Source organism: Buceros rhinoceros, unplaced genomic scaffold (genome assembly GCF_000710305.1).
Source record: "Buceros rhinoceros silvestris isolate BGI_N320 unplaced genomic scaffold, ASM71030v1 scaffold6720, whole genome shotgun sequence".
NCBI classification, from domain to species: Eukaryota; Metazoa; Chordata; class Aves; order Bucerotiformes; family Bucerotidae; genus Buceros; species Buceros rhinoceros.
The window spans coordinates 15,658-36,353 of NW_010391226.1; the positions used below are offsets into that span (position 1 = coordinate 15,658).

The following is a 20,696-nucleotide window of genomic DNA, read 5'->3' on the forward strand; positions in this document are numbered from 1 at the left end:
TAGGGAAAGTAGGCAGAGCAGTGCCAGTGGAAAGCGTGAGCTAGTTGCCTAGCTGCTAAGCACGGTGAAGATTTACAGGCTTATGATGTAGATTTATGTAGATTTATGATGTAGGTTATTTAGACACTTTGAGAAGTTTATCAAAAAATAAGATCTAATAGGTTTTAAAGTACTTTCATACTTATGCTGCAATTAAGAAGGGTTTTGGGGTCTTTATTTTGGACTTGCCTATCTTCTGTTTTATTCTGTAAGATATAGGACTAACTTCCACGACCTTCCTGTGACAGTTCCTCCGTAACAGAACATATCCTAGACACATCCTAGCTGTACTCAATGTTGCTGTCTCTTCCACGTGGAAGAGTCGTTACTACACTTTGAACTACAGCATAGCTGCCAACTTCTGCAACGACAGGAATAATACATGGGTTATACATCTGCTGTTGACTGACTATACCACTATGGGAAACCATCTGATACAGCTGATTTCAGAATACCTTATTTAAGATTTAAATGTTAAAATAATGTAACACAATGCTATAATTTGATTAATTATGCAGTATGAAAAATGAGTGCTTGGACTATATTCAGCAAATTCTAGTATTCAGGAAATAATTACTGTGTTGAAATCCTGCTAAGCTCAGCAGTGCTTTAGGAAGGCTTGAACCTGCACTCCTCATTAAATAGTCTGAAATTCCATTTGTATCACGTTTTGTAAAATGAGAAGATGTTTATTGGTTTAAAATGCCAAAGCAGATATTAGGAAAGCTATGAGAGAAGATTTGTATTAGTCTATGTTGGACAGCATTCAACTTTGTTTCAGTAGCAAATATTTTTTTTTTAAATTTGGGGCATACGCCAGTTTAGAATAATTATTAAAAACTCATCTATCTTTTTGGAACCAACGTTTCCATTGTGAGAAAGGAAGTTCTCGCAACAGCTTAGAAGTATGATATTTTCATTGTATGAAACAGTATGCTGTTATTTTGCTAATTCTTAAAACTAAAAGAGCAACAGGTTATTAACTGCAGTTCAGCTACTTATGTTGCAGGATACTGCCTTTATAAGAGTAGTTGGGAATATATAAGATCTCATGATTTAAAAGCAAGTTCAAATACATTATAAATAATATTAGATAAATCTGTTATAATAAAAGTTGTTTAAAAAGTTTTTGTTTAAACTAGGTGAGCTCAGACTCGGAAGCAGCAATTGTAAAGACAGCAAGAAGTAAAATTTATTCACAGTAGCTGCAAGCACTCAGAATATTTGTCTGAATATTAAGGATTTGATTCCATGCTGATCACTCTACTTGGCACTGATATAGCTTTAAAGTTACAGGAACCACTCTCTGATAAACTGGGTGTATTATAGTCATGACATAATCTTAGAGTCATGACTCTAAGATCTACCGCAATGGAAGTGATTTAAAATATTTTATCCCTTTTATTCAATGATGTTTACCACCCATTTTTTTCAGATTAACAGCCCTTAAGACTGGATTTTTTCTGGTGGGGATGACTGGTTTATATGAGTGTGCTTTTTGTCTTCTTTCCAAAATTATGGAAGGAGTAGGTGTTAATTAAAAACTAGATTTTTCTTAGATCTGAATGAATTACGAAGTTAATTAGATTAAGGAAAAAAGTTATTTTCCCTGTGTTTACTAGCCTTGTTTTGCTGCCTTTCAGAAATCTAAGGCAAAATCAAGAGAATGGGATAAGAAGGGGACAATCTGCCAAAATCATCCTGTTTATTTAGTAGCTCAGCAAAAATTATTGTCCGAGAACTGTAATTTATTTCAGGTAAAGTTCCTTCCTTCCTGCTTTTTGGTAAGAAAATGATCTGTTAGTGCAGCTAGAGTTATTTTAACTTATTTTAAAAAATCCAAACACTGTTAAGCTTATAGTGACTCTGACAATATATGGATATATTGGTAGTGAATAAATTGCTTTAGGTAAGGCAGACCCATAGTGAAAGATCTGATGATATGTACAGATCTTTTAAATTTCTTTTTCTTATTAAAATGAGAAAAGTATTAAGTTTCTTGATGAAAACTACAATATTTAGAATAACCTGCAAGAAGCAGTGCATATTTGTTTTTACTTTTGAAGTGTTCTGTGGAGATAGGCTTATCTTCTATGCTATTTACTAATATGCAATTAATTGTGATAACATGTTATTGGACAGTATCTTACTGAGTAACTAGTACATGCCGTTACTATGTTGACTGAAATATTAAGTTCCCTCAGATCCAAGACAGGCCTCTTTTTTTCTGAAGATCGTAAATATACTTTAATATAATTTATGCAGAAAAATTAATTTCTTTATGTTCCTTCAAAATCACCTCAGAGTTGTTTATCAGATCACTTATCCCTTCTTTGTCATATTTTTCAGCTTTCAAGTTACCATTCAGTCCTTGGTTGACTTTCTGATTCTTTCTCACTTGCCAATTTGCTTGTTGCTTTTTTTATATAGCCTATTGATCCAGCATATTTTTATTTTTTTAATTCCTTCCAATCCAGAACAACATATTGATTTAACGACATCTTGATGACCTATCCTGCTCTAAAACATATTAGGAAATAACTTAAACACTTAACTGGGCCACAAGACAGCTCAAAAGTTAAGTAAGGGGAAGCCAATTCCATTGCTGGCTGGTGATCCCCTTTTCCACTCTTACTAATATTATTGGATCTTAATCTAGTGAAACACTTTCTTAACTTTTCCTAATTCCTATGAGACTCTTTACTCAGATCTGGAGTTCCCAAGGATGAAATTTTCTAAAATTTTGGCTTTAAGATTTTAATTAGTACAAGAAACTGAATGGGATGTGGGACTCTGCAGAGTGTGGAAATGATTCTTCCTGAAGTACTGTGGTATCAAAGCAGTACAGTTGCTGTAGTGACTGAGCTGATTATACAAGAACTATGTAATGTTAGACCTCTCCTCAAAGGTTAATACCTGTCCTGAGGCACAAACACACAAATGACTGAGTTCAATGAACCAAAGAACATTTCTCCCAGGCTTGTTTTTTTGTAGGTAACTGCTTTGACTAGGTCATCATAATCACCTTTTTCACATTTGAGGCTAATTGACATTAATTGTTATGGAAATGCATGGCAGAGGAGAAAAATCCTTGAAAAAATTCTGTACCCTTGAAAGTTTCTGAAAGTCTTTGTACTGAGGACAAGGAACATGAGACTAAAAAAAGGAAGCATCCTTTACAGAAGTAATGCAAACTGTTCCAACTGTGACATCTTTTCAAAGCAAATCCTGGTGAAGATGGAAATAGCTTTATGATTTTAGAAGTAATGGTTTGGCCCTAGCAATTCACATGTAAGTACTGAATTTCACTTAAAAGATTCTCTTGTTTTATAGAAGCAGACCCAGAATTATCAATTCCAAATAGGCAATAAAAAACAAAACCAAGAGGAGGTAATTACCTATGGCCAGCCCGAAAGTGAAAAGGATGAGTTGATTATTGAAAAGCTAAAGGTGACTGTGAATGAAATTGCATTAAACAAGAGTAAAATAGAAGAGGAAAATCTGAAACTCCGGGAGGATCTAAAAATGTACCAAAACCAGTGTCAGGTAGTAATAATTTTTCTTTTTCATCACAATTGCAGAATTAATGTTGGAAAATTGATTGCTTAAGAGTATACTGCAAAAAGTTGTACTAGATGCATATATAAAAGAGCTGTACATTAGGTATATTCTTTGCAGGAACGCAGAATAAGCTGTGAGCAGTACAATTTTTTGAGTAACACTTAAAGGAACCCAGGAATATGACAAAAACAGACATATAAAAAACCAGAAAACAGAAAGATATGAGTTTCCTATATCCATAGTATCTACAGGAATTTAGCCTAGTTCACTTGGTTCCCTGTATATAAATGACTCCTATGAAACGTCTTTAACTGATTTACACCTTGTTGTATACTGTGCCATACAGGTAGTAAATAAGAATATAGAAAAGTGTGTGGCATACTTTACTATTGCAATTATTGAGAGAAGATTTTGCAGGCAATTTTTAAGTTGCCAGCCACATGAAGAACCACCAGGTTTTATCTTCTTTCTAGTTTACTGGTTTTCCACTATGATCTATGAAGAAAGTCATTTGGGCCTCTTCTCTCAGTCTTGATATATGAGTTCTGAGAAGATTGAGATAATACAAGATCTTTACAGCTTTTTCTATTAGCTGCATTTGAAACAGATCAGGAATGGGATTCTTGTTGATATTTTTTTCTGGTAACGTGTATAAATTATGGTTTTGCTTATTTATTTAAGCACTTCAATGTTCAGTAATATATTGAGTGGCCTATAGCAACCTCAACTCTTTCTGGAGAAAGATAATCTATTTCCTTTTATATATGGTGGAGGTGAATTTCAGATGTTGTCAGAACAGCCACATTTAGTGCATGCGATGTTCATGCATTTCGTAGTTCACAGAGTCATTTGCCTATATACGAGTTATCGATATACAAGCAAAAACCACTGTTTTGGGGCATGTTAAAAAGGCTGCCATCAAAAGTCATGGGACTAGAATACGGAGTGAAAGAAATCATGGCAATTGGAGCAGATGGATAGATGCTGGTGAAGGACGAGCCAATCAGTGATGGTGGTGGCACCTCTACGATAACATATTTAAGAAGGGAAAAAAACTGCTGTGCAACAGCAGCCGGCAGAGGGGAGTGAGAATATGTGCGAGAAACAACTCCGCAGGCAGCAAGGTCTGTGAAGAAGGAGGGGGAGGAGGAGCTCCAGGCACCTGAGCAGACATTGGCCTGCAGCCCATGATGAAGACCATGGTAAGGCAGGCTGTGCCCCTGCAGCCCATGGAGGTCCATGGTGGAGCAGAAATCCGTCTGCAGCGCATGGAGGACCCCACACCAGAGCAGATGGATGCATGAAGGAGTCTGTGACTGCGTGGGAAGCCCACGCTGGAGCAGCCTCCTGGCAGGACCTGTAGACCCATGGACCTGTGGACCCGTGGAGGGAGAGGAGGCCACACTGTAGCAGGTTTGCTGGCAGCAGGGGACCCATGCTGGAGGGGGTTCCTGAAGGACTGCACCCTGTGGAAGGGAGCAGTTCATGAAGAACTCCAGCCTGAGGGAAGGACTCACGTTGGAGAAGTTCAGGGAGGACTGTCTCTTATGGGAGGGACCCTGTGCTGGAGCAGGAGAAGAGTGTGAGGAGTCCTCCCCCTGCAGAAGAAGGATCGGCAGAGACATGTGATGAACTGACCGTAACCCCCACTACCCATCCCCCTATACTGCTGGTGGGGGAGGAGGTAGAGAAGTCACAAGTGAAGTTGAGCCCGAGAAGAAGGGGAGGTGGGGGAGAAGGTGTTTCAAGACTTAGTTTTTATTTTCTCATTATCCTACATTGATTTTTTTGGCCATAAATTAAATTAATTTGCCCGAGTTGAGTCTATTTTGCTCATGATGGTGATTGGTGAGTGATGTCTCCTTGTCCTCATCTCGACCCATGAGCTTTGCATTATATTTTTTTCTCACTCATCCAGCTGAGGAGGAGGAGTGATAAAGCAGATTTGGCGGGCACCCGGAGTCCAGCCAGGGACAACCCACCACAAACATCTCTGAGTAGAATTACGACAGGAGCTGATCAGGAAGCTGAAAAGAGAGGATTTGATAAATTTTCCAACTCTTTAAAAAGCTTTATTTCATTAGATATTTTCTAAAGATAACCTAAAGTTTTCTGGTTGAAAATCGATTTTTACTTTAGTGTTCTAACTAGATGCAATAGTTATTTCCTAGAAAGATAAATGGTACATATCTAAATTATTTTTTTTAAGTCACGTGTGAAACTCTTGACCTGAATTGCAGCTGCTGCTGTGGCTGCTGTTGTTCCAGATATTATTGTAATTCACAGAAGAAAATACAATTTATGTAAATATGTGTGATGACCGCAGTCTGTCACAGATTATATGACTTCTATCATGCAGCATTCATTCCTCTTATCCACTTCAGAATGGAATCAGAGGGGTAACTCGCCCCCCATATTCGTATTTTATAAAATAATTGTGTCTATTTCTTGAATGTTAAAGTCATGAAGACGATCGTAAGCAAGTCTTGCAGACAATTTTAACAGTTCGTTAAGCTTTATTTCACTTGAATATGCCCAGACTTGCACTTCAGAGTTTAAAAAAGCTCTCTCAACCTTAATTTAACAAAGGGTGAGATGAATGAATCTACATATGCAGCTCCTATAAAAACTGCAGAAGCGCTTCGTATCTGTCTTCAGCAGCCCCTTCAGCCAGAGGAAAACCACAGGCTTCTGGAAAGGAAGGTCATGCTCATGTGAGGCTCTAAGGGAAATAAACCTTTGAAGTTCCTTGCTTGAAGTGTCATTTCTAGATTCCAGTTGTCTTTTGAATTTTTAAAGGCTTTGTTTTTGCTTTTAAACATGGAAACTACATTTAAAAAATGAAGTTATGAAAAATGCTTTTCAGTGTAATAATTCTAAAGGCCAAGGATCAATGTCCTTGGAAAATCTTTTTTTTTTTTGTTTGTTTGGAACAATGAGAGGAAATAAATATTCTCTGGATATTATTATTATTGCAGTAATCTCATTATTGCTGCTTTTGTTGTTTGTCAGTTATATTTCCAAGTTCTTAGTTTTAGTATGTTTTCAGTATATTTGGGGGGAATTCTGATTTTCTGGGGAATTCAGATTTTATGATGCCAAGTATAGTGTGTATCTTCAGGTTTTCACATTATTGATCAGAAATTAAAGGTAAAATAGGGATAAGATTTGTGGAGTCCCTAAGAAAAATCTTTTTGTGATTGTTCTTGTGATGTTCATTTAAATAAGGAATTAATTCTATGCAGATAGAACTAGTTTTGGAGATGACTGAGCACACACCTTTTCTAAGTACCTAAGTCTAGATGTGTCTGCTCCAAGCTTTCAGGTGATGTTTAGTGAAGTCATGAGCCTAATCCTACCTTTCTGTTTTCAAGCTTACAAACTGGGAAATGCTGTTAGGAAAAGAAAAAATGCAAGTTACTTATGGAACGAGTGCTTGCGTGTGAGGCATCTTCTATGGTGTAGAACCTGCTGAAACGAGCAAACTAAGTATTTTAGATGCATTTCTTACAATAAAGAACTTCTGAATGGTGTTTCCTCTGATAGTTTCAGAGATAGATAATTGGAACATTGCAAGAGCTAAAGAATATTCAGCATCTAATTTTTAGATGACATTTCTGGAGAAAGGAACTGCCAGGGAAGAAATGCCTTTTTCAGAAATTAAAAGTCCTTTCATACAAATTATACAGGTATCAAAAATGATATGTTAAAATACAGCATTTTGAACTGTCTAATTTTATTTAACTATTGATGTATTTGCTTGTTGCTGTAGAACATGGAGGCAAGCTTTTCAGCAATGAGAAATGAGTTGCAGTCACGGGATGCTCTCTGGAGAAGGATACAACTGGAATGCCAACAGTTTCACACAAAATTATTGAAAATCAGAGAGTATGAAGATATGCAGGAAACTCAGATAAGGTATGTATGTTGAAGACAATATTTAAATTAGCAAGTACTTCTGAGCTAATGGCTTTTTTTCTTACATTTGATTTAAATGAAGTCTGTTTAAAAAGATACTCTGGATTCAAATGTCAGATTCTAAACAATTTTAGAATAAATATTTTCATTGGCAATTACGTATGACAAGATTGCAGACATTAGGTGCAGGCTCTGTTAAAAGGCTTTAGTGCTGCCTAGATCTTTATGAATCAATGCATTTCATGTATTTTTATTTATATGTTTACAGTCTCTTGCATTTTTTCAGCATTAAAACACTCTGGAAGCAGTACAATTAAGATTCTCCCTAACATTCTTTGAGCAAAATGTTCATCTTTTTATACTTTATCTAATCTACCATAGCTATTTGCGATTATATGAAATACCAGCCTACAAGAGATTTGAGGATTCTTTCTGCACCGCTTGCATTGTCCTTAATCTCTAGAAATCTCCCAAAATCCAGCCTGGTTTAGGCCAAATCTTTGGGTTTTCTTTTTTCATCAGCAAGCTGGTCTTCCACAGTTTTAAACTGTGTAGGGGGTACTGTAAGGTAAAGGTTATTAAACATTCTACTTGTTCCATGTTTTGTTTATTTCTTACTTACAGGCATGAATCATCTTGTGTAGAACATGCTGAGCAACTAGAAAATAAAAACACAGAGTTATTACTATTGGCACAAACTCAAGAATGCCAACGGGAAAAGCTAAACAAGGTATTTCATTATATTTAGTATTTCCCGATCTTGACCACAGTATAGGATTTTTAGAACAGAGAGACCTTGGGCGTGTGCATGTGCAGGAAAGAGAGGGCGAATGAACTGTGATTTTAGGAGAGCATGAAGTTTCCATGTATGAAAAAGTTTTCATGTATAGTTGCATTTCTGGAGGTTAGTGTATAGCTATAAAACTGACATTCTGAATCTGTGCACTAACAACTGAGTTAGCTACTTCATTTGAAATAATGGAAGACACCGTGCCTAAGCGTCACTGTGATTCAGAAAAGGCCATGCAAGTAATAACCCCTCCCCCCAAGTCTATGAGTAATTAATAGGCCACAGGAGGTAAGGAGTAGTTTGTAGGTGGTCTTGGATATCAGATATGCCAACAGCTCAACCAGTAAAGGTCACTGTGGTAGGTACCCACACAAGGCCCATCTGCACAGTCAAGGGCAGTGCTCTTTTGTTTGAACCGTGCATCACATCACAGTGCACTGTGTGCATGCAGTAGTGGCATGGCACTGTGGACTGGCACATGGCTTGGCAGGCCAAAGCAGTTCAGGAGTAGAGGATGCTCAAACTCCTCTTACAGGCATGTTGTGATTTTGCTGAGGAGCAATGCAAGCAGAAATATCTCTGACTGGATGCAGCCAGCTTGGATGCAGCAATTTTGGCATGATAAACATGATTTAGCTCTTAGGGTTTCTGCATCTACATCTATTTGTTTACAGATCTAGTGTTTCTGTGTAGTTTGCATAAATAAAAATGAAATGCCATCTGTTACTGATTGTGTACAGTACTGCAAGGAATTATTAAAACGGTTCAAAGGTTGTTGTGCTGGTTTTTGTAGTTTTGTCTCTTACATAATATAAAAATCTATCACTACTAAATTGTTGTTTATAGTAGAAAGATTATGAAAACAATCTTCGTGTTGATTCTTTGAAGAACTCTGCACAGGAGATATAGTGTAGAAGGTTTGATCTGAAATTTTATATATCATGGCAGGAATAATTCTCATAAAGTGATTTACCATATATACTCTTTATTTCTAACATAGTTTCTTATTAAAGAGTCACTAGATTGATTTATTTCTATTCCTCCTAAGTTAATTTAGCTGCATTAAACTTATTTTAAACCTAAATTAACTCAGAAGCAATATAAATAAATCATCCTTACATTTATTGAATGGATATTTCCTTGGATATTCTGTGTCATAAATTCCAATTCTTAAAATTGCCATGATTTTTATTACATTATTTTAAATGTTAATTTAAATGCCTTGTATTTTGTTCATTTCTAATACTAAATAGGAGCATGAAAGCACAAGAGAAGGGCTGAAAAAAGATGTAAAAATAAATAAAGCTATGTGCATTGACTCATAAAGACATTTTTTTGCACAATCTCAAAAATCTCTGATTCGGATATAAGAGTTCGTGTCTTGGAAGCCACAGCGAAAAAAGTCACTGATAGGTACAAGTGATGCCATCATATTTACTGCACAGCATTTTTTCTTTTTGAAACATATTCGGTACAGATAAGAAACCATGTTTATCAAGAGGAACAGTCCCATCGCTCTGAGCAGGAAAGAATGAAGACAGAAATCTCTGACCTGACAGAAGAGCTTCATCGGCAGGAGATTACTATAGCAACTATCATGGAGAAAGCTGGTCTTCTGGAAAGGCAGTTAAAAATGGAGTTAGAGATAAAAGATCAATTGTTAGCAAAGCAACAGGTATGCAAGCAGGCAAAACCAGCCTGGATCATTTTACTCCACGCTATTGATAATGACATACGTTGTCTGTGAAGAAAGACAGCACATTTCTTGCTGTAGTTTTCATCAGCAGTGCTGTAGTACCCGTGAAGTAGTACTAAAGCAGCCAAACTGACACCAGAACAAGAAAGTACCGGTAAATGCCAGCAGCACATCTAAATTATGATTCATTCTGACATCAAATGTAGTTACCATTTTAACATGCCAAAGATCTTGAGAGCTTCCAGTTTGTTGTCATTACCTGTGCTTTATCATTAGATTTGTTTAGATTTAGATTGATTAGATCTAGATTTGCTATCATCTAGAATGTTTCCTAATTTTTCATGGTTCTTTAAAGCTTTTTGAAGAACATTAAAAATCTGCTTAGAAAATTCTGGCATTTTTAAAGCTGAAAACTGTAAGATACCAGTGTTTTAATGGCAAATTTCAATTTTAAAAACCAAACATGTTACCTCAATGACTTAGTTTTGTAAACCAAAAGAACCTTCCCATTTAGAGGTTTCTGGGTTTTCTGAGAGAATCATTGCGCATTGAAAATTGTGATTAATGTCATACTTTTGACAATAGGAAAGTTAGTGTTTGGGAAAATGAAAGACATCTCCTGTGTGTCACACTGCACAAGGCCACATTCCCTATAGTACCACTGAAAGAGGGGATGTCATTCCTAGGCTTCATGACTAAGATTTCATCCAGTTTCAGTGGCCTGCCAGATCTGTCCCTCTTTGATTCTTGTAACTGCATGTGAACTGCCTTATTTTCCTGAGAAGTGACCACTTCCTCCAAAAAGTGGTCTGCACCTTACAAATGCACTGCATTTGTCTATCTTTTATAGATGGTTTAAAACTTCTTTCTGCTTTAGTATTGCTGTATTAAAAAGAAAAAATATAGTTTTGTAATTCTTTATTTATATTTTGTAAAATTAAATTTAGTTATTATTTCAAGTTAACAGTAATATTCTTGTATTTAACGGAGAATTTAATCTTTTCCTAGTTGTTGGATTTGCGGTACAAAGCTATCAAGTCTGAAAACACACACCTAAAAGACATTTTCAAAAAACAGGAGTGTAAAAGTTTTACGGTAATTTATTTTTTTCTTAAGCTATGCAATATGCAGAACAGCTACTTATATTTATTGTAAAGGTAGATTGAGATCAAGGCAGATCTGGAGATTTCTGGCTTGTGTAAAATAAATAAATAAAAATAAGGCGTGTGACATAGTCAAAACCAAGTGGTATTCACACACCACCTGAAAATGGGCATAGCTAGGAATAATTTTGACCTTAGTTGTAGTAAATTAGAAGTAAGCTAAATTTTTCAGTAATCTAGACAAAAAGCAAAAATATGTCCCTCTTTTACTATTTTACCCCTTTGTTGATATGATATTTAAATAACAGTGAAAAAAACCTGACACGTTTTGCTCCCACCCAGCTGATTTTCAGAGTTTAGTATTTATTTCTCTCCAAATGGGATATTTGAGGTTTCATTCACAAAAAGTGTGTCATAATATCATGTAGAACTATAGTTTATATGGATATAATAAATATTGTATATGCTGCCTTCCACAAAAAGCTTCTAATAGTTCCCTGCTTACAGAATGTCTGCAGTTATGGTATCTATAACAAGAAAAAACACTGGAATGTTGCTTGTAAATACTGCAGTAAATACATTTTTGAGGGATTTGTAGCTGGTCAGTTGTCCCGCTGTAGACGACAAATGCATGGAAGGATGGCACATTTTCCCACACCTTTCAAAGAGCATATATGCCTCTCAGTGATGTAACACCTATACATACATATACACGATTGTGGATATATGTGTGTGTATATATGATACAGATGGATGTGTGTGCATGTCTAACTCTTCTCTACACTGATACTCCTCATGGAGATGGAGAAGGGCTGTCTGACAAGAATCCTTGTAGATATCAGGTGTTTGTTAATTTTTAACAGTAAAATCCTGTTACTAGACATACCAAGGTCACTACATGTACCAATGCATTTGTGGACTTTACAGCTCTTTCCTGTTTTACGAATGTATTGCGAGGATCTGTGTATCAGAGATTGTGAGGAATTTGAGACTAAGCTTGCAGGGACTGGAGAGATTTTTACGGATGTGTTTGTACAGTACAGTAGCACACAGAGTCCTCACACCAGTACCAGCCTCAGTCAGTATGGGGTAACGCATCATCAGGCAGGGTTACTTGTTCAGATTTCCAAAGCAAAGTGGCTGTGCCAGCTCAGTTTTGGGGTTCATGCCATAATAACTGTACTGCTGGTGTAGAGCTGTTAGTGGTAGGGTGATTTAGCACTCTCCTTCTCCTCTGTTCTGCCACCCATCTCCACTTGGGAGACAGAGCTGAGCCCCTGCTCCCCATCCTTGCACAAAATTATATTTCCTTATATTTTCTGGCACTTCCATGCCAGCATGGCTTATAAATTTCCCCTTGAACTGGCTAAGAAAAGCAAGGTTTCTGGGAAGGTGACATCAGACCAGTTAGTGCAAGGAATAGACAAGCTTTCAAGGGCAGGAGACCAGTTGTGTAGAATACGCTAAGAATCAAATCTTTAATACTCCTGAGCTACTGGGGTGCAGAAGAATAAGGAAAGTCAGAAATCTATGAAAGCACAGCTTAATGAAATGTATGGCATTTTAGTCTTTTGTGTATAATCTGACAAATCCTTTGAGACTTCTCAAATACTTTTACCCAGTGCAATGCAGTACTCTACAGACACAGCCTGTATCTAGTACAGCAATAAAATTCCATGATTTTTCTTGTTATTTTTAGTGGAATTGTTACTGGAGGGAGCAATACAGTCTGGAGCTGGGGCTTTTATGGTTGGTTTTATGTTGTAACTTTTACAAAGCAAACAATGAATTTACAATGATAATATTTTGAATGCATAGTTGAGAAGTTTTAATTGGGTTTTTTGTGTTACAGAGGCTGTTATCCCTTCTTTTCCATTTATCTACAGTAGTTTTTTTCTAGAGGCAATTCTCTTGGTTTGCTCTAAGTGCTGCATGATTATATATGGTACCTAGGTCTTTCTTCAGCATAGGACGTTGTTTTGTGTTTGCTTGTTAAAAATGCTAACATCCACTTATTGTGGAAAATATAACTATTTAATGACGGTTTTCTCTCTTTTCACAGAGTATAGATTTATCTGACGAAGAACATGGAGATTTCATAGCTTCCATTGACAAACCAGAACATGAGAATGTAAGATTACAAAATAGTCCTGTTAAGCTGCAAACCGACACAGAATCATTGGTACTGGGTCGCATGGATACATATGGAGAAACAGAGCACAGCTACCAAACCTATTCAAAGATGCGAGAAAAGGAAGAGAGGTAATATTTTGATTGTGCACGTGTGTGAAACTTCCTTCCTGTAAGTTTTTTGGCAGCATCTAGCTGGGCCAAACTGTGAAGCTCTTTTTCTCTTTCTGTTCATTCAGAACTCCCACCAACATAAACATCAGAACCAGTCAGTGTATTTGTAAGAATTTCCTGCGTTGGGGGGTTTTTTCCTATGTGGCTAAAAGAATTTGGCAATGAAAGAAGTCCCAGAAATGTTCGATCATTATTTCAGCATTTGTCACATGAAAAAAAATAAAACTTTTGATGTGCTGCTTAAATTATTCTTAGTTCCTGGATTTGCAAAACAGAACAAAATGTATTTTCACTGCCAAGGAAAGCATATAAAAACCAACATGAGAGGTAAACTGCTCCATGGGAAGTTATCTTAATACGCAGTTTGAACTACAAGCCCTGCTGGAAAACTTTGTGTCTTGCCAGTTTCATGTTTTCGAAGTTTCATTAAATGTATTTTAATACCTTGTCTAGTTTTGGTGGGGTTTGTTGACCCGATTTTTAGAAGAAACATAATTTCAGATGCCCTGAATAAATCATTACTACAATAAACAATCCTTGTCAGGGAAAAATAATGAGACTTAAGAGTATTCAGACTCACAGAAAACACTGTAGTGATGATTTCCTTTTTATTTCCTTGTATCCAGTGAAGCACCAAATTATCTTCAGACATGTTATAATCAAGATGTTTTAGTAATAAAAAGAAAATTAAACTCCATACTAAACAATATTTCACAGTATAGGAGAGTAAAAATTAATATGAAGATAAATATTTTGACCAATTGTAATAAAGAACTTACTTACTTGATAGCACTAATGTAAAACAGTTCTCTGAGGCAAAGTTTAAATAATCGGAGCCAAAACTGAACAGGTTAAGGTTTCAAAATCACACATTCAGTCATTTGCAAAACTTAAAGTGATTTTCTTTCCACAAAATAGAAAGGCATCCTCTCACATGTAGCTACTTTCTTGCCTAAAATTTCCTTTGAATATGATGTATTGGAGGTAGTATTTATATGTATGTGAATATATATATCTGATATGTATGTAGGTACATATATATATGTATACATAGATATATTACACACATCTACATGTGGAAGTGGCAGGTATAGCTGTTTTCCTATTAATTTTCAAATTATGTTGAAGGTTTGCTGAAGCAAATATTTACAAACTAAGATACGGACTATTCCACACCTGTAGGTCTCACAATTTCACCAAAAATTGGACAGTGCAATTTTTGTGCATGCTTCCACTCTTCTTAAATGAGAAAAAGTAAGGGGTTCCCCCCCCCTCCTCATTTTCTCAGGAATTACACTTGCTGTACATTCATACGAATTTAAGTGTATGAGACAATAAAACTACGCAGGTGATTCGCAGGACTTCGATTCCATAGACATCGAAGACCAGTGTTAAACCAAAACTGGGAGAGACAGACCTGGGAGAACTAACCTTTCTCACAACGGAATCTTAGCCACGCTACTGAAGAGCCTTTAAATAATGATTCTAATTAAAGTGATGAAACAGGCGTATAGAGTCTGGTTTTCTGAGTCTAAGACATGCACTTCATTTCCTAAGTGGAAAGCTATTTACCTAAAATAAATACATACAAAATTTTTAAAAACATGCAAGTTCCATGTGTACCATATATACACATTCAGCCAGGCAGTCTTTTTAAAACCAAGCCCACTCGATACTGTCAGTTGTCTCTACCCAAACAGGGAACTACCTCATTTTCTCAGAAAACTAAAATTAAATTTTCATCCATTAAATGTATGCAGATAAACCAGGCAATTGAAGTTGGTTGAGTTGAACTCTGGAGTATGTTTTATTTTATTGTGAGCATAAATCATGTTATTTCTATTTTAATTTGCAGTTCTGTTTCCATGGTAATTATGGCACTGGAGAAAGGGCAAAAAGACTTTTTTACCTAGTAGAAAAATAGAAAACATGGTCTTTGTGCAAGAGTGGGATGTTTGTGTTTTAAATAGTGATTTTCAGAAGCTGTGCTTTTTGTTTTCCCTGTTGGAATTCAGAAATCTAGAAGGTTTGCACAATGAAAAAAAAAATTGTTCAACCAAATATATCCTATGGTATTCCTCAGGCGTGTCTCACGATGAGGACTAGGATCCTAGGCGTGGGCACCGGCATTGGTTAGAGAGGAGACCTCTAGAGAAAACATAGGAAACTGCAGGAAGTTAAACTGGCGGCTTAGAAAGAAGCGTGATTTCTTTTTTCTTGCAGTGTACAGTGAATTTCTAAATATTACAATACTACAAATGAGGTATGCAGAAGTGACATCTTTTTGCTAAAAGAGACTGTGGCCCCATCCTATCTATAACCACTTTAATTAATTACTGTTCTCACGCATGATAATCAACGTAATTCTAACTGCCATTTACATACGTTTTCCCACCCTCAGGATTTCAATCCTTTATTTAGACCTTGCCCGCTCACAGCTGACTTAAATTTTGGCATGGTTGAAGAGGGCTTTCTCTGATGAAACTGATGTGTTCAACCTGTTTCTTCCAAAACTAATACAGGCCTGTGAGTGCTCGAATGAAGTGCCACTCATTTACCAAGAAAACATACGCTCTACTGGTCAAGCCAAGTGTACTTTCATCATGTAGCAAAAGTGAGCGGGAAGAGGCTAGGACTGAACACCTACTAAGGTAGCTGGGGATCTCTCAAAGGATCTGTGTGGCAGTAGCATATCTGTCTTAAGGAGGTCACACACTCTTAGTCATATGCAGCACTCCATCAGTTATTGTGATACATAGACTGGAAGCAGTGAAAACAATCTCTTCAGGAAAATACTTTTTAACCATTTTAAAAATCAAGCTAGCAGTTATTATTGCAAGGCAAAAAGAACAACACGAGTTCTGAAGATGTTCTGGTCATTCAAGACCTGTTTTGCCTTTCTCAAGACTAGATATGTCAACCAGCTCAAGTTGTGTAAGGAAGTCACCAGAGTCACTGATCGCATAGGGACCAGGCTGATTTTATATGTGAGTCTGCAAAAATCGATCCTGTCTATATAAACTCCCTTTGCGAGGACATTGTCCTTTCACTTCTTGTCCCGTATGTCACCATATCAACAGAGATATTATTTTTGTGAAGTACATGTATATGTTAAATACGACAGTAAACCCACTGAAATCATAAATTATTCAACTGCAGTTATTTGTATTTGCCAGTGTTAACAAAGGGACAATTTTTACAAATTTGCAGGTGTTTGCCTACCTTTACATTTGTATTCAAGGTAGAACTCTGTTCTCTTAGATACTATTTTGCACTGAACTGGCAGAAATTTAAACCCCAACTGTGAAATCTGTCTGAAGTGAAGGCATAGCACCCACATCAAAGCACCTTAATCTAGGTGTCATGTTTTTCCAAGACAACAAACAGCCGCAGCAGTGCTATGGATTAAGTAGGTAGTGGAGTTTCTTTTAAAAATCAGTCCTTCTTTCTTTTTGGGGGGGAGGGGGGAGCGGTGCATGTGTGGCTTTACTATCTAAAATCTACTATAACTGCAGGCATCCAAGTCTGAAAATTCTGGTCTTAGAGAAGTAAGCTATAACATAACAGTAATAAATGTTATCAAATACACAGAGAAGCAGTTTCGGGAGGAAAAAAAAGGAACACAGATCACATAGACTTTACTGTACATTTACAAAGGAAATTGCTTCCAAAAAGGTCAGAACACAAGATGAATAAAAAATTCTGTGATTTTATTATTCATGGCATCTATCTTCAGTTGTGGTAGTTTTTTCACTGTGCCCTTCATCCAAACAATGGATGGAATGGACTTTAAAACAGGGGGTAAGTGGGACGAAATAAAGAATTCTCCTGTGCCCAAAGAGCAGAAAGGCACTACAGAAAGGAAAAAACTCGGCCCACAAGAAGGTAAACATTTTAGCTGATTTAGAAAACTGGGAAGTTTGTTGAATATTCTCAGAGAGTTTTATGTTAGAATGTATAATAGTAATATTATACTATTAATAATATTATAGAATCATGCTTATAATTTGCTTTCCTGTGGCATTCAGAGTATCTTAATCACTACTTCTTTTATAATCAGAGAAAAATATGTTCTTCATTAGTTCTCTGAGTGGTTCTGCACATTTATGAAGGGCTTGGTTTCCTCTTTCAGGGCCTATGTACAAGCAGGGTCTGTTAAGATTGCACAGCCACCCTATCCCAACACCAAATATTTAAATTAAGATTAGAAAATGATGGTGTGATCTTTATGCAGAAAATACTATCTTTTCTCTGGGCTTGTCAAATGCTTCTTTATTATTTGGAAAAAAAAAAAACAACCCAGCTATTTTCCTTGGATCTGAGCAGCACTGCATACTCTTGAATATTTATAATAATTATACTTTAGTGGCAGAGAGCTTGATCTTTAAAAGCTTTTATAGCTGCATTTCAAATTGGCAAAGTGGTTTAGGATATTTGCAATGATAGGATCTTTCAAACAGCTATCGTGTTTAAGTACGGTAGTTACCTCCCAAGACTAAAAATTTCAATTTTATCATACAGACCTCAGTACAACAGCTATTTTTACATCAGTCAGAAATAACAGAAATGTGTTAAAATCTGAAATAATTTAATATTTTTTTTGCATGTGTTGGTATGTAATACAAATAAAGATGCAATTGAAAATCAGTCTAATTCAGTAGACATCTGGGCAAGCTAGTATCAAAAGTCTCTCCTCTTGTCAGTGCGGTTTCAGAATTGTTCAGTTAACTGTCAGGAAAAGAAGGTATTTTGAATGGGAAGAATACAGCTTTCTTTTTTTTTTTTTTTAAGATGCTATTAACCATAGTAGGTTTTGCTCCACAGAACTACAAATGAACACACATATATGCTATATAGGGTTATATATAGGGTTATGGAGCATCGTAATAAAATACTTTTAAAAATTTTTTGTAAGTGTGAAGATTTCACTTATTGTCACAAAAACATGTTCTTGTACAATTTTTTTAAAAAGTGTATTTTAAAAATTTCTTTATTTCTCATCTTAATCTCCAATGTGTTGTCATTAACGCAGTGGCAAAATCGATACTGCAGTGAAAACGCAGGATCAAAGACTCCTGTATGTTTTTATTTAACTTATTGAAGCATTTATTCTAAATTCTAGCTATTTTAGCACAGCTGTTAAAGGTGATGTTAGATCAAAACTGACTAATTATCCAACCACTAATAATAGTTTTTGTTTCCCATCTCCCTTACACTTTCGTATTTCATTCCTTCTACCTGGGTGGCCAAACTCAGTCTAGTTCCCATCATGCTGTAAGCTGTTTCAAGACATGGCTGAAGCATGCACGCGTAACCTCAGTCCTCCACTGAAAAGCTGAAGGGATGATAGCGTTTGGCAACAAATGAGAACAAACACTCAAGGAATATCGGTGTGTGGTCAATACCTGGAGCGAGTCTGTGGTTGTGTTCTTGTCCTACCACAATTATTTGGCAAGATTAAGCTCAGTGAAAGGGTTTAAATTAGTGTGATTTAAGTCACAGCTGAAGCAGACAGAGAATGCACACACAGACATTTGCAGTAACTTAAGTGGAAAGGACTAAATTGCTGCGATTTGGTGACGCTTAATCTTAGGCCCGTAACTTGACTCATGAAGCAGTTCGAACAGCTAAGTAATCAAAACTGCATGTGCAAATAAAACTAAAACACCCTTGGCTTTGCTGTGATAGCTCAGAGTTTTAGCTGGTTTTCATACTTAATTCTGGGGGTTTTTTTTCTCTTTTAGAACTTCCCAAAAGAAAGATGCATGGGAAATGGAACATCAACAGACTATGTTCACAGCCTGTGGATACCGCAGAAACTGCAGTCCTGCTTTGTATCGCCAAAGCTGTATCATTGGTTCAAAAAGTGACAGTACTTTATCTTCTCACACACTTCACAGAGGCCATGAAAAGAAAAGAGATGAACCTCCATCACCACCAACGGAGAATCCTTTGGGCTTTGGTGGGCTGTTTCCTGAAAAGGGCCGAACAGGCAGCTTACTGAGCCCTGCTTACAATGCTGAAGAAATCGGATTATCAGTAAGTAACTATTTTCTTATAACATATATTCTCAAAGAAACATCCGTAGACCAAATGTAGCCCTGGAGAAGCCAAAAATTAGATCTCCCCTGTTGTCATTATTATTTATACAGTGCCAGTCCAGCAAAAATGGAAACACCCGATGCTAACATAAATGCAGTTTTTCTGGAGGTTAAACATCCCCTGCTGGGCCATATCTCCGTACTAATAACGACAGTGGTAATTACCTGCCATTATGTGACTGTGAGAGAGATTTCCACGTTTTAGCTCATTGCCTTCTATATTGGGGCACTCTGCTTGGCATTGCCTTCTGAAAGGGCACTCTGCGGTCTATGCGTTGCCATAATGCCTGAGAACTTGCTGCCTTTAGTGCTGTTAGACAACTCAAGTTTCTACAGGATTCAACTGAGGGATGAAATTAGAGAATTGCAGCAACTGTTTTCTGTGTTAGCTACCGTATTCGTAAAGGAACAGAAATAGTAACTGCTGTAATCCTTATTCCTCTTGAAATGAAACATCAGTAGTGCAACATTCTTTCTTTCAGTCTTCATAGGCTGGAGATGACCAACCTCCATGGCAAGCGGGATAAATCCCACTCGACCCAGGGCAATTTCTTAGGAGAAACTCTCCATAATTCTTTGACTTTAGATGTCTGTAAATTTGGGCTTTAATTCTTCCTTAATATCTTCTATTCTTCCACTATGGGCCACTACTTTTTTCCATGTGAAAATTTAGCACGTATTTTCCAGACCTCAAACCATGCAACCATGCCATCATTAAATAACGGAACAAACTGATTAGTAAGGGATGGACAGTAAGCTGTCTCTCTGCCCAGCTGTGATATGTGCACCTTTGTAGCCAGGAGAACCTGAACTGCAGGCGTGTGTTTGAGCCTGTAGAGAGAGAAGAGGGAAGGCTTCAGCATTCACTGGGGGGAACCAATAGGCAATTTTCTTGCCACCTGTCACCTTAAGTAGGAGAGAAAGAGGCACCATGACACCAACAATCATCTTCAAGCAGTTTGTGGTGGTCATAGCCCAGTTCTGCTGTCCACTTCAGAAATGGGCACCTATCCTTTCCTATCAGAGACACGGCTGCTGGAAGGCTTCGCAGTCCAGACTGTCACCGTTGGTAAGGGAGCACCACAGTGATGATCTGCCTGAGCAGCCGGGATTGCAGTGCAGCCCTTCAGTGACCATGGCCCCCACAGCTGTGTCCCAGTAGTCAGAGAACAGCGAGAAGCACA

The 20,696-nt window shown here is 36.9% G+C and overlaps 1 protein-coding gene across 1 annotated transcript in view; it reads left to right on the forward strand.

The window, feature by feature from the left end:
• Window positions 1-20,696, forward strand: part of CCDC67 (coiled-coil domain containing 67) — a 40,594-nt gene that overhangs the window by 14,679 nt on the left and 5,219 nt on the right. Inside the window, exons 5-12 of the mRNA XM_010140707.1 lie at window positions 1,683-1,796; window positions 3,373-3,585; window positions 7,373-7,518; window positions 8,143-8,248; window positions 9,786-9,983; window positions 11,013-11,099; window positions 13,170-13,369; window positions 19,312-19,450. Coding sequence (XP_010139009.1) covers window positions 1,683-1,796; window positions 3,373-3,585; window positions 7,373-7,518; window positions 8,143-8,248; window positions 9,786-9,983; window positions 11,013-11,099; window positions 13,170-13,369; window positions 19,312-19,450 — 1,203 coding nt within the window. The remainder of the gene's footprint in view (window positions 1-1,682; window positions 1,797-3,372; window positions 3,586-7,372; window positions 7,519-8,142; window positions 8,249-9,785; window positions 9,984-11,012; window positions 11,100-13,169; window positions 13,370-19,311; window positions 19,451-20,696) is intronic.